Source organism: Mastigoproctus giganteus, chromosome 1 (genome assembly GCF_048544385.1).
Source record: "Mastigoproctus giganteus isolate SK-2022 chromosome 1, ASM4854438v1, whole genome shotgun sequence".
Classification (NCBI taxonomy): Eukaryota; Metazoa; Arthropoda; class Arachnida; order Uropygi; family Thelyphonidae; genus Mastigoproctus; species Mastigoproctus giganteus.
In genome coordinates, this window is record NC_143575.1 from 209,743,228 (window position 1) to 209,756,186 (window position 12,959).

Below are 12,959 nucleotides of genomic sequence, written 5' to 3' on the forward strand. Positions count from 1 at the left end.
ATTATTCAATAACAATAATGGAAACTTTTTTGCAATTAATAAAAATGATTGTCAAATTTGATTCCACTTTATCGGAACACATCCAACATATTCAGATTGATAAACTTCACATGGCACATTATTTAGGATACAAAATTCAAAATTATATTTTAAATATAATAGGAAATAAATATAATAGGAGAGTAAAGTGGAGGAGAAATTGTTGAAGATAAACATAAGAAAGGCACCTGGGGTGGATGGGATCTATCCAGTTATATTAAAGGAGGCGGCAAAGCAACTAAGCAAACCCTTAGCCATAATTATGAGAGCTTCCTTGGACCTCAGGGGAGGTACCCATGGACTGGAGATGTGCAAATGTGACCCCAATTCACAAAGGAGGATCAAAGGCTGACACAAGTAATTATAGACCTGTGAGTTTAACTTCTGTTCCAGGAAAATTAATGGAGGCACTGGTTAAAGAAGCACTGCAGGATCATCTAGACAAGACTTCAGTTATAGCTCGGACACAGCATGGTTTTGTTAAGGGGAAGTCTTGCCTGACCAATTTGATTGGATACTATGATGCAGTCACAAGAGAACTGGATGCAGGGAATAACTTTGATATTATATACTTGGATCTTAGAAAGGCTTTTGATACTGTTGCACATGGAAGACTGCTGCACAAATTGGAGCAGTGTGGCATCGGAGGCAAATTGCTGCTTTGGATAAAGGGGTGGTTGAGGGGGAGAAGACAGAGAGTGGTAATCAATGGACACTGCTCATCATGGACTAATGTTATTAGTGGAGTCCCTCAGGGTTCAATATTGGGTCCATTATTGTTTTCTGTATTTATAAATGATATTGATGATGGTATATCAAGCTTAATGTCCAAGTTTGCAGACGATACGAAGGTTGGCAGGGTTGTCAAGGACACTACTGACACTATGCTGCTGCAACAGGATCCGGAAAGGTTGAGCAGATGGGCTGAGAGGTGGCAAATGAAGTTTAACATTGACAAATGTAAAGTACTACATATGGGAAACAGCAACCCCAGAGCAACGTATCAACTCTGTGGTACTACACTGACAGTGGTAGAGAATGAAAGGGACCTGGGGGTGATTGTGCAGGCAGATATGAAGTTCTCTGAGCAGTGCAGACGGGCTGCAAGAGTAGCTCATTGTGTATTGTCAACGATATATAGGAATTTTTCTAGCAGGGATAAGGAGGTGATTATTCCCTTGTATAAGGCAATGGTCAGACCACACCTAGAGTACTGTATACAGGCCTGGAGGCCTCAATTCAAGAAGGATGTAGAGCTGCTGGAACAAGTACAGAGAAGGGCAACAAGATTAGTGAATGGAACAAAGGGGTGCTCTTACGAAGAAAGGCTTAAGTTTTGCAAATTACAGTGTCTGGAGACTAGGCACCAGCGAGGTGATCTGATAGAGGTGTATAAAGCCTTGAATGGTTTGAGCATGCTCAATGCTGATGGGATTCTTCCTCTTGCTCAGAATAATCACCTGAGAGGGCATAAATTCAAATTGAGGAAAGACAGATGTAGGATAGACGTGCGGAAATTTGCCTTTAGCCAGCGGGTGGTTGGTTGGTGGAACAGACTTCCATTCCTTGTCATGGAAGTTGATAGCCTAAATAAGTTTAAGGCTCAGCTGGACAGGTATTTCAAACGAACAGAGAGGTCAAGTGGAAGTGGTTATTTTTTTATTTATTATTTATTTTTTTTTTTGGCTGATGCTGCATAAGCTTGCTTTCTTGCATCAAATGCCTCTACTAATGCTAAATAGTATAAGGACAAAAATTTTAGATAAGTTACAGGAAGCTAAATATTATTCTTTGATTTCGGATTGTACACCTGATGCCAGTCATCAGGAACAATTTACAATTATTTTAAGATTTGTAATTTATAATGATGAAACACAAAACATTGAAATTAGGGAACATTTTTAAGTTTCTGTGAAATTGAAAATATGACTGGTAGTGGGCTAACTACATTCATTTTAGAATTTTTGGAAAAATATAACATTAATATTCAAAATATATGTGGGCAACGTTGCAACAATGGGGCCAATATGAAAGGAAAACATAATGGTCTTCAGGAAAAAAATTTAGATAAAAACCCCCGAACCTTTATCGCACCGTCCGCTGCACATACTTTGAATTTAGTGGTAAATGATGCGGCAAAAATATCTTTTGAGACAATTGATTTTTTTGGAATTATTCAGGAACTTTATAATTTTCTTTTCTAGTAGTACTAAACAGTGGACAATATTAAAAAAACAGTTTCAAATCTTTTGCTGAAACCTTTATCAGACAGGCATTGGGAAAGTCAAATTGACTCTATAAAACCTCTAGTATACAATCTACAACAAATTGATGATGCTCATTATGAAATATATTTGGATTGTGATAATAAATTTGATTTAAAAACAAAACAGCAGTCTCAGTCATTGTCAAATAAAATTAGATCTTTTAAATTCGTGTGCTCTACTATTATTTGGTTTTACATTTTATTTAGTGTAAATTTTGTAAGCAAATTATTACAAAATACACAATTGGATATATTAACATCACTAAAGCATTTAAAAAAATTAAAGGAATGATTATAAACTTTAGAACAGATGATCATTTTGTACATGTACTTGAAAACACAGCAAAAATTGATAACTCATTAGAAATTCACACTGATTTGCTGAAAGAAAACTTAAGGATGGGAAGGAAATCAAAAAATTATTTGATTATGAATCTGGAGATGAATTTGCGCCAACACCAAAAGATAATTTTAAAATAAACTTCTTTTTTGCTATTTTATATACTACAAGAAATGTAAAAGATGAACGTTTTGAACAGCTCAAGGTTTATAATAACAATTTTAATTTTTTACAATGTTTTAGCAAGCTAAGTAAAACGTCAAAAGATGAAATTTTAAAACATTGTTCAGATTTAGAATTACAGTTATCAGAGGCCACCAATGAGGAATGTCCAAAAGATATTGTTGCTGTTGATCTTGCAAATGAAATACAAATTTTTCAAAATTTTATGTCCATGAATCAGACTCCACAAGAAATTAAGTTTTACATTAAAAAATAATTTAACCACTCTACTTCCTAATAATATTCATTTCGTTAAGAATAATGCTAACAATGCCCGTATCAGTAGCTAGTGGTCTTTTTAGAAATTAAAATTAATAAAAAATTACCTCCTTTAATCGATGCATCAACAAAGATTAAATAATTTGGCAGTAATATCTATAGAAAGTCATTTTTTAGATATAAAAAATATTATGACTGATTTTGCTACAGCCAAATCAAGACAAGATAAATTTATATAATGTTTTGTTATTGTTTTTTATTAACATTTTTATTTTAAGTTTATATATATGTAGTTTTGTTTTACTGTCTGCAGCCAAAGCAAAATAAATGTATTTTCGTATTTTTATTTTATTTTTAAGTATTTACTTCATGTATCATAATATATGTTATTTTGTTTAAAAAATAAAATTGCTTATTATTTATTATTATTTTTTTTAAATTCCCAAAAAAAAAAAAAAACTGATATAAGAAAAATGACTGTGGGGAGGGATAGGGGCAGGAATAAGAAGTTTGCACCAGGGCAGCTATATAGTCTGGTACAGCCCTGCATACATATATCAATAGCACATGCCTAACAATCCATAATAAATAGGATTATTTTGTTGTAATTATAAAAAAATCAATTTTAGCAAGACAAATTTTGTCTTCAGGGCCAGGACACGTTCTAAATATTGCAGGTTTTAAAATCAAATAAGTCGATAAATTCAAATATTTGGGGTCAATCTTACAAAGTGATGGATCATCCCAAGCAGAGATCAATAAGAGAATTACAGACAGCAGAAAGGCTATCGGCATGTTAAACTCTGTTCTGTGGAGCAAAAATATCCTAAATCAAACAAAGAAACTTATATTTCAAACGATTGTACAAAGTCTTCTATTGTATGGAGCGGAAACCTGTATGAGCGGAGACATTGAATAGGCGAGCGGAAAACAAACTGCTCTCCACAGAAATGGATTTTTGGAGACACTCAGCAGGAACTTCTAGAAGAGACAGAAAATGGAATGAAGACATAAGGGAAAAAATGGAAGTGAACCTACAACGTCATCAACCTTTGCCAGGGGCAAAGGTTGATGACGTTGTAGAGCGAATATCATCTTTTAAGGGCACAAAAGGTGATATAGTTGTACATGTTGGCACTAATAATATTAAGAGTAGGAGACCGGCAGAATTACTTAACAAGTACAGGTCACTGTTGAACAAAAGCCGAGAATTAGGGTTGAATTTGAAAGTATCTGCAATTCTGCCCAGACACGATAGGAGGGAGTATATGATGAGAGCCTTGTTGATCAATTCGGCCCTGGAAAGATTGTGCAAGACTCAAGGGGTAGAATTTTTTTCAGCCTGGACTGTACTTGTTAACAGGAGAGATTGCTTCTACAGGGATGGGATACACTTAAATAGAAAGGGTGCAAGAATATTTGCTGATGCTATCGAGGCAGTGTTAGGTGGGTCGGAAAACTGCTAGCTTGGGGGGAGACAAAGACCAATAGATTGACAGTAGCCACTGGCAGAGGTGAAAGAGATTCTTGCACTGCTTCTATTAGAATGAGCAGAAGCCTGAAAAACAAGATGCATGGTATTTCAGAGACTGCTGGGAACCATTGCGGTACAAGTAAACACATGGGTTGTGTTAGGGTAGCTAAGAATAGAAACAGGTGCAGGTATACTTGCGTGTACACCAATGCTAGGAGTTTAGTAAATAAATTTGATGAATTTGAGGTATTGCTCAAAACATCAAAGGCAGATATTGTTGGGATATCAGAGACGTGGTGTCACACAGATATAAGGGATGCAGAACTGCAATTTGGGGAGTACAACGTCTACAGAAAGGATAGACAGGATAGGAAGGGGGGAGGGGTTATGCTATTAGTTAAGAAACACATAAAAACCAAGGAAGCGAAGCCAGTCGACATCGCTGGACAGTGCAGTGTTGAGTCAGTTTAGTGTGACATAAGCATTGGGAGATCAAAATTGAGAGTAGGAGTGTGCTATAGGCCTAATGACTCTGGTGAGTATAATAAGGAACTGTACAGGGAAATAGAGTGGGCCAGTAAATCAGAGAGTCTTATAATGGGAGATTTTAATTATCCAGATATTGACTGGAATTTGGGGGCTGGTTACTCACACACTAGCAGGGCTTTTGTGGATTTATTGGATGATTGTTTTCTACATCAGCATGTTCGGGAGGCAACTAGAGGGAGGAATACTCTTGATTTGATTATCAGCAGTGATTCTTCATGCATTAAGAATCTGCAGATAAATGAACCACTAGGTGGCAGTGATCACAGTGTGCTGAAGTGGGATTTACTCAAAGAGGTAACTACCATTAGGGGTAAAGGGAAGGGTTATTACTTCCGTAAAGGCGACTACGATGGACTGAGACAGTATTTAAATTCTATACAGTGGGACCAACTGATGATGTTACCAACAGCAAATTCAAAATGGGAAGCATTCAAAGAACTTATCTTGGAAGCTACTAGGCTTTACATACCAACTAAGAAATATTGTTCAAGGTTTAGGCCAAAATGGATGTCAGATGAACTAATGAGGCATATGGCAGAGAAGAAAAATGCATGGGATACTTACAAATTAACACATGACACAAGCCTATGATAGATACAAGTTGATATGCAACCAAGTTACAAAGGAGGTTAGGCAGGCGAAGGCAGATTACGAGAAATCTTTGGCAAGGGATGTAAAGAAAAACAGCAAAGAGTTCTTTACTTATGTAAACTCTAGAAGGAAGGGGATGAATCAGATTGGTCCACTTGATATTGATGGGTCAACTGTTGATGATCCTGCTCAGGTAGCTAACAAACTAAATGAATATTTTGCATCGACATTCACACATGAGGAGTTATTCAGCAAGGGGAATGCCAGAGGTGTATTCAACTCTAGCAGTAAGCTACAGAATCTTGAAATAACTGGGAGTAAAGTGGAGGAGAAACTGTTGAAGATAAACACAAGAAAGGCATCCGGGGTGGATGGGATCTATCCAGTTATATTAAAGGAGGCAGCAAAGGAAGTAAGCAAACCCTTAGCCATAATTATGAGAGCTTCCTTGGACTCAGGGGAGGTACCCATAGACTGGAAATGTGCAAATGTGACCCCAATTCACAAAGGAGGATCAAAGGCTGACACAAGTAATTATAGACCTGTGAGCTTAACTTCTGTTCCAGGAAAATTAATGGAGGCACTGGTTAAAGAAGCACTGCAGGATCATTTAGACAAGACTTCAGTTATAGCTCAGACACAGCATGGTTTTGTTAAGGGGAAGTCTTGCCTGACCAACTTGATTGGATACTATGATGCAGTCACAAAAGAACTGGATGCAGGGAATAACTTTGATATTGTATACCTGGATCTTAGAAAGGCTTTTGATACTGTTGCACATGGAAGACTGCTACACAAATTGGAGCAGTGTGACATTGGAGGCAAATTGCTGCTATGGATAAAGGGGTGGTTGAGAGGGAGAAGACAGAGAGTGGTAATCAATGGACACTGCTCATCGTGGGCTAATGTTATTAGTGGAGTCCCTCAGGGCTCAGTGTTGGGTCCATTATTGTTTTCTGTATTTATAAATGATATTGATGATGGTATATCAAGCTTAATGTCCAAGTTTGCAGATGATACAAAGGTTGGCAGGGTTGTCAAGGACACTACTGACACTATGCTGCTGCAACAGGATCTGGAAAGGTTGAGCAGATGGGCTGAGAGGTGGCAAATGAAGTTTAACATTGACAAATATAAAGTACTACACATGGGAAACAGCAACCCCAGAGCAACGTATCAACTCTGTGGTACTACACTGACAGTGGTAGAGAATGAAAGGGACTTGGGGGTGGTTGTGCAGGCAGATATGAAGTTCTCTGAGCAGTGCAGACGGGCTGCAAGAGTAGCTCATGGAGTATTGTCAATGATATACAGGAATTTTTCCAGCAGGGATAAGGAGGTGATTATTCCATTGTATAAGGCAATGGTCAGGCCACACCTAGAGTACTGTATACAGGTCTGGAGGCCTCATTTCAAGGATGTAGAGCTGCTTTAACGAGTACAGAGAAGGGCAACAAGATTAGTGAATGGAACAAAGGGGTGCTCTTATGAAGAAAGGCTTAAGTTTTGCAAATTACAGTGTCTGGAGACTAGGCACCAGCGAGGTGATCTGATAGAGGTGTATAAAGCCTTGAATGGTTTAAGCATGCTCAATGCTGATGGGATTCTTCCTCTAGCTCAGAAAAATCACCTGAGAGGGCATAAATTCAAATTGAGGAAAGACAGATGTAGGATAGACGTGCGGAAATTTGCCTTTAGCCAGCGGGTGGTTGGTTGGTGGAACAGGCTCCCATCCCTTGTGGTGGAGGTTGATAGCCTAAATAAGTTTAAGGCTCAGCTGGACAGGTATTTTGAACGAACAGAGGGGTGAAGTGGAAGTGGGTTTTTTTTTTTTTTTTTTTGGCTGATGCTGCATAAGCTTGCTTTCTTGCATCAAATGCTTCTACTAATGCTAATGAAAAAGACTATTATTGACACCATCAAAAAAAAGCATCTAACGTGGTATGGACATGTAAAACGGATGCAAGAAAACAGATATCCAAAGGCTATCCTGGAATGGATACTTCATGGAAGAAGGAGAAGAGGAGGACATGGATGGATGGAGTGCGGGAGTGCATGACAGCCCGAGGCTTAACCGACCAAGACACCTTGAACCGCACTTTATGGCGGGAAAAAATTCCTAACAAGAAATAACTTGTAGGCTGAGGAAACCCATTGTAAATGGAAACACTCCTCTTGAAGAAGAAGAAGAATAATAAAAATTACATTATAAAGCGTGTGTGTGTGTGTGTGGGGTGTGTGTGTGTGTGTATATATATATAAAACACTTATACTCTTAGAGCTATAATTATCAATGTACTTTTTTCCAAACTTAATTCTGTTTATACTCTGGGCTGGCCACACAGGTCAGAGGAGTATTTGAACTTGATCACTTAGCAACAGTCATACACAGTTATATACTAATATTATACATAAGTTGTTATGCATTAATCTTCTCAATTATCTTATTATGCACCTGAGGGGGACATAAATTCAAATTGAGGAAAGACCGTTGTTGAATAGATGTGTGGAAATATGCCTTTAGCCAGCAAATGGTTTTTTTAGAGCGAATGGATTGGTGAAATGGGAAGTTTTTTTTTTCTTGGTTGATGTTGCATAAGTTTGCTTTCTTACATCATATGCCCCTACTAATGCTAACAGTCAAACCATCAATATCAAGTGGACCAATTTGATTCATCCCCTTCCTTCTAGTATTTACAAGTAAAGAATCATTGCTGTTTTTCTTTGCCAAAGATTTCTTGTAATCTGCCTTCACTTGCCTAAACTTTGTGACTTGATTACAGACTATCTTTATATGCATCCCATGTATTTTTCTACTCTGCCACGAATCTCATTAGTTCATCTAACATTCATTTAGCCCTAAACCTTGAAAAGTATTTATTATTTGTTGTCAAAAGCCAAGTAGCTTCTATGATTAATTCCGTGAATGCTTCCCATTTAGAATTTATTGATGGTAACATCATGCGTTGACCCCACTGTATACAATTTAAAAACTGTCTGAGACCACTGTAGTCAACTTCAGTATAGTCATCTTCATGAAAGCAAAAACCCTTACCTTTACCCTTGATGGTAGTTGCATCTTTACAGCCCACAACAATGCTGAATTCACACCTAATATTCTCATACTCTTTACATCAAACAAACACAAAAAATCCCCCCCGCTTCCTTGGCAATATCATATTATAGAGAACTTCAGAACTGGGAACATAAACATTGCAGGAAGTTTCTTTTTAGCCAGAAAGTCACTGATTCCTGAACAAGTTGCTTCTGCAGACAGCTGAGGCTGACAGTTTGCACAAATCCAAAAGTCAACCAGATATTTACCTATGTGAAGAGGGAAGCGCATAATTTGTTTTGTATTTTCTTACCTACTTTTTCCTCTTTTTTTGGCCCATGCAGCAAAGCCTGTGGTTCCCTTGCACCATTATCATAATACTCATACTGATTATAATTTTTTTTTTGGAGATGATCAAACAAAACTTCTTATATGTGTCTCCCATTTGGTCTGGTGTTACTCCTAATTTCAAAACAAAACTTTTCTTAAGAATACTGGTTCTTGAAATGGTTCCTTCTATTCTGACCTTGAACCTGGAAAATCAAGGTCCCCCCACACACACAGCTCACTCAAATTGAAACCAGCTCTTACTTCCTCAATAAACACACTTTGTACTTCTGGCAACCACTTTCATCTTAATTGAAAGATTTCAATAACCAAAATCTTTACCCTGTAGTATTTCATAAGTACAAAGGTCTACTGACCTATACTGGCAAGCAACTCTATCTTCACAGTTCCAAGCTTAACTTTAATTTTTATTTTTTTTTTATTTTTTTTAACTCGCCACCACGAATAGACCTATGTGAGGAGGGAAGACCCTTTTAAGAAGTGCACCCATTCTTTATAAATTAAAACTAATTATTGAATTTAGGATCTAAATTTATACTGTGAAGTATGATAATGATCTATGAATGTTCTAATGGTCTTTATCTTTTTGTGGGTGTGTAAGTTCCTATTGCTATCCCACGGCTGTTTTCTATGGTTCACAATAATACAGACCATGTAACGGAAAGGGAGCAGCATCCAACTTCAAAGTTGCTTACTGCATCCATTGGTATTGCTATTACAATCATTAGATCGATATAATACATACCTGAAATTCTGTTGAATTTCTGTCGGAATCTATGCCAATTACAGTACATTTATTAAAATGATAATTTCTTTTATGAAGACGCCATTCTACACTTCTTACACTGTAATTTAATTTACAAATAAAACAGAGTCTTTTAAGCACTGCTGCACTCATGATTAAATTACGCCTTATATGAAACACCATACCCTTTTTACACTTTTAGATTTGAAGACGTGTGTGAATATAAACATTAACTTCTATTAAGCTTTGAAATAGGGCATTTTACATAATGCAGGAAACGTAAATACACATCAAGACAACAAAATAAACAAACATCCTTCTACACGTTACGGTAACCTGCAAATCACACGTTTCTCTTTAAAACTATTTCATATTAAAGTCAATAGATGGCGGTCTTAGAAAAGTGGTGGAACTATAAAATTTTGTCTTTTGGCTAGTAATTCTCAAACGAAGAAATTAAGAAAATATTAATTCTCAGCCATGGACAATTGGACATTTTAATGTTATATGGAATTTTCGTTTTCAGCATCCAGAACTCGAGGCCTTCACCGATAAAATAGTGGTTGCAATCACTATCCTTCTCTACTGTTGGGGAAATGCTCGGTGCGAATCACATCTGGAAGGTTTGATTAATCTTTGCGCGAGGCAATTAAAGCGATGAATGATTAGTGTACTGCGTCTGTAAATTGCATATATTACATTTTAAGTTTACAGTATTTGTCTTCTCACTCTTCTGGATGGCAGGCTGGACGAAGCCACTGGAAAATGAGAAGTACAGTGGTACACGCGTTTGAGTTAATCATAGTTCGATCTACATGACCATTATTGACCACATGACCAAATATATTGATTTTTTTAGGAGCATTACTGACTTAGACCATATTGCTCCGTTGCGTATTATGTTTGTAAAAATGCGTGTTTATGAGCAAATCTGCATGTTGTTTGTTATTCGGGATGAAAAACCTGGAATAACTCAAGGGGAACTATATTCTCTCTCTCTCTCTCTCTCTCTCTCTCTCTCTCTCTCTCTCTCTCTCTCTCTCTCTCTCTCTCTCTCTCTCCGCCTGAAATCGGCTAACTACACCCCCGATTGAAGGAACCTTTAGAAATTCTGGTTTCCTGTTTGCATAATAAATAAACTGACCACAGAATTAACACATTTTAGAGATATAGTACGGCTATTGCTGCCACAGTGGTATTCAAAACAACATCCAAATGTTGTTATGGGGGGAGGGATTCCTAAAAGAATCCCTAAAAGGGATTCCTAAGAGCATCGACAATTCTGGTCACAATTACCCATTACATAATGTACTGTATCTCTGTATCTCATATTAAAAACCGATACGCTAATATGTGGAAGAAAGATTAAATATATTTTTTGTCAAAAGTTTATCCAACACTTGCAATTTATTCATAAATTCTCATTAGTTGTAGTATTCTGACGCCACAATTAAATGTGAATACGCTCGGATTTTTAATCGATGAAGCTCTAAGAGGAATTCAAAAAATTCGCTAAATACAAAAATTGTCTATAAAGATCGTTAAGCAGAGGTCGAACTGTATTTAATATTATTTATTACGATTTTACCAATTATGGAAAAAAGGAGCGTAGCCACAAATTTTCCAAGGGCGCCAAAAACCTTGTACTTGTATGAGGAATTATCTCTGTGCTTCACTACAGTCATTGCGTACTCGAGAGTACATATAGTTGGTACCTCTACGCTAGTTCAGGCTCTCGCTCTCTCTCTCTCTCTCTCTCTCTCTCTCTCTCTCTCTTGTGCTGTGAGAATGAACAGAAAACGCTCACTACCAGTCACCCTCGTGGGCAGCACAGTTGGTAGAATCACCGTTCTCACCGCATCGGTTTCACCACCGTTTCAGTTCTTTCGGGTAGAAAAGAACTGAGTTCTTTTCTACCCGAAAGAACTGAAAAGAGTCCCATCGATGACATGAGGAACTTTTATGGGTCTTTTTCACAACGTGGCTGAGTTTGTCGGTCTCAGGCGAGGGTGGCATGGTTTTTTTCCCGGAAAACTCGGGTTTTTCGTCCAGCAAACAGAAAATCGAACTCAGAACACACACAATATACGTACAGAATTCAAAATGTACACGGAGCACTACGCCCTTAGTCGCCGATGCTCCTAAAATCCTACTACAACAACCACATGACTACCAGTAATTCGGTAAGGCTTCAAAATTTATGTCCATTCACTACTATAACACCCACTACATGATTAGCATAGTTAATATTTTGGATATTATGTGATTGTCCAATACTTCTGATAAGAGTGTATGTGAATCATAAAATTTGTTACACAGTAATTCTGACTAGTGGCGTATCATCGGAAGCTTGTGCTCTGTTGCAACGTAATTTATTTTTTTATGTAACTTTCTTTTTTCGCTTTTCCTTTTGATTCTTCCATTCGCAGATGCTTTTACAAGTGTCCTAGTACAACTGTACCACCCGCACAATAGGATGATATGCTACTAGTTCTGCTAAAGTTTTGGAAACTAGTATATTATCCTCTTTTCATCTTCCTCGTAATACAAAGGCAGATACAAATGTACCTGCCTGTAGTGGCCATATGGTTTTAATGCAATCTGGATGGTTGTCAACTGGTGTCTTTCTTTTTTTTTTGTGTCAGCAGTTAAAATGTTTGTCTTCATTTAAGGTTGGAAACAATGCTAAGTAACGACAGATCATCTTCATTTAAGGCTCGCCTTCACTAGGCCCTCAGACACCTGTTCTTGACTTTTGCCACGCACTTCAAATTCCGTGGAAAACTATATTATCAACATTGAATACAACCACAGCCGAATGGCCAGTCTACAAGTATAGAAAATATTAAAATATAGTTCATGTGAGATTACAAATAACTTTATTCTTTATTCTCTACCTTGAGGACTCCTTTGATTCTATTTAGTCGTCTTGGAATACACATACACAAAAAAATTATTTATCTGCTTGATACTGACCAGCCTCAAACTGCCAATGTATCTTCATTTCAATTCAGATAGGTAGTTTCCTTGAAGCATCCATGACGCATTGGCAATCCTAAGTCAGTGACTTGTTGGTTCACTGACAAGAAATAAGCTTGGTTTCGAATTCTT

At 37.2% G+C, this 12,959-nt stretch overlaps 1 protein-coding gene across 1 annotated transcript in view; it reads right to left on the bottom strand.

Moving 5' to 3' along the window:
* The window catches only part of Mccc2 (methylcrotonyl-CoA carboxylase subunit 2), a 118,520-nt gene extending 108,500 nt beyond the window's left edge, over window positions 1-10,020 (bottom strand). The window contains exon 1 of the mRNA XM_090384174.1: window positions 9,849-10,020. Within this exon, the coding sequence (XP_090240300.1) occupies window positions 9,849-10,001 (153 nt within the window). The 5' untranslated portion in view covers window positions 10,002-10,020. The remainder of the gene's footprint in view (window positions 1-9,848) is intronic.
* Between the last annotated feature and the right edge of the window lie 2,939 nt (window positions 10,021-12,959).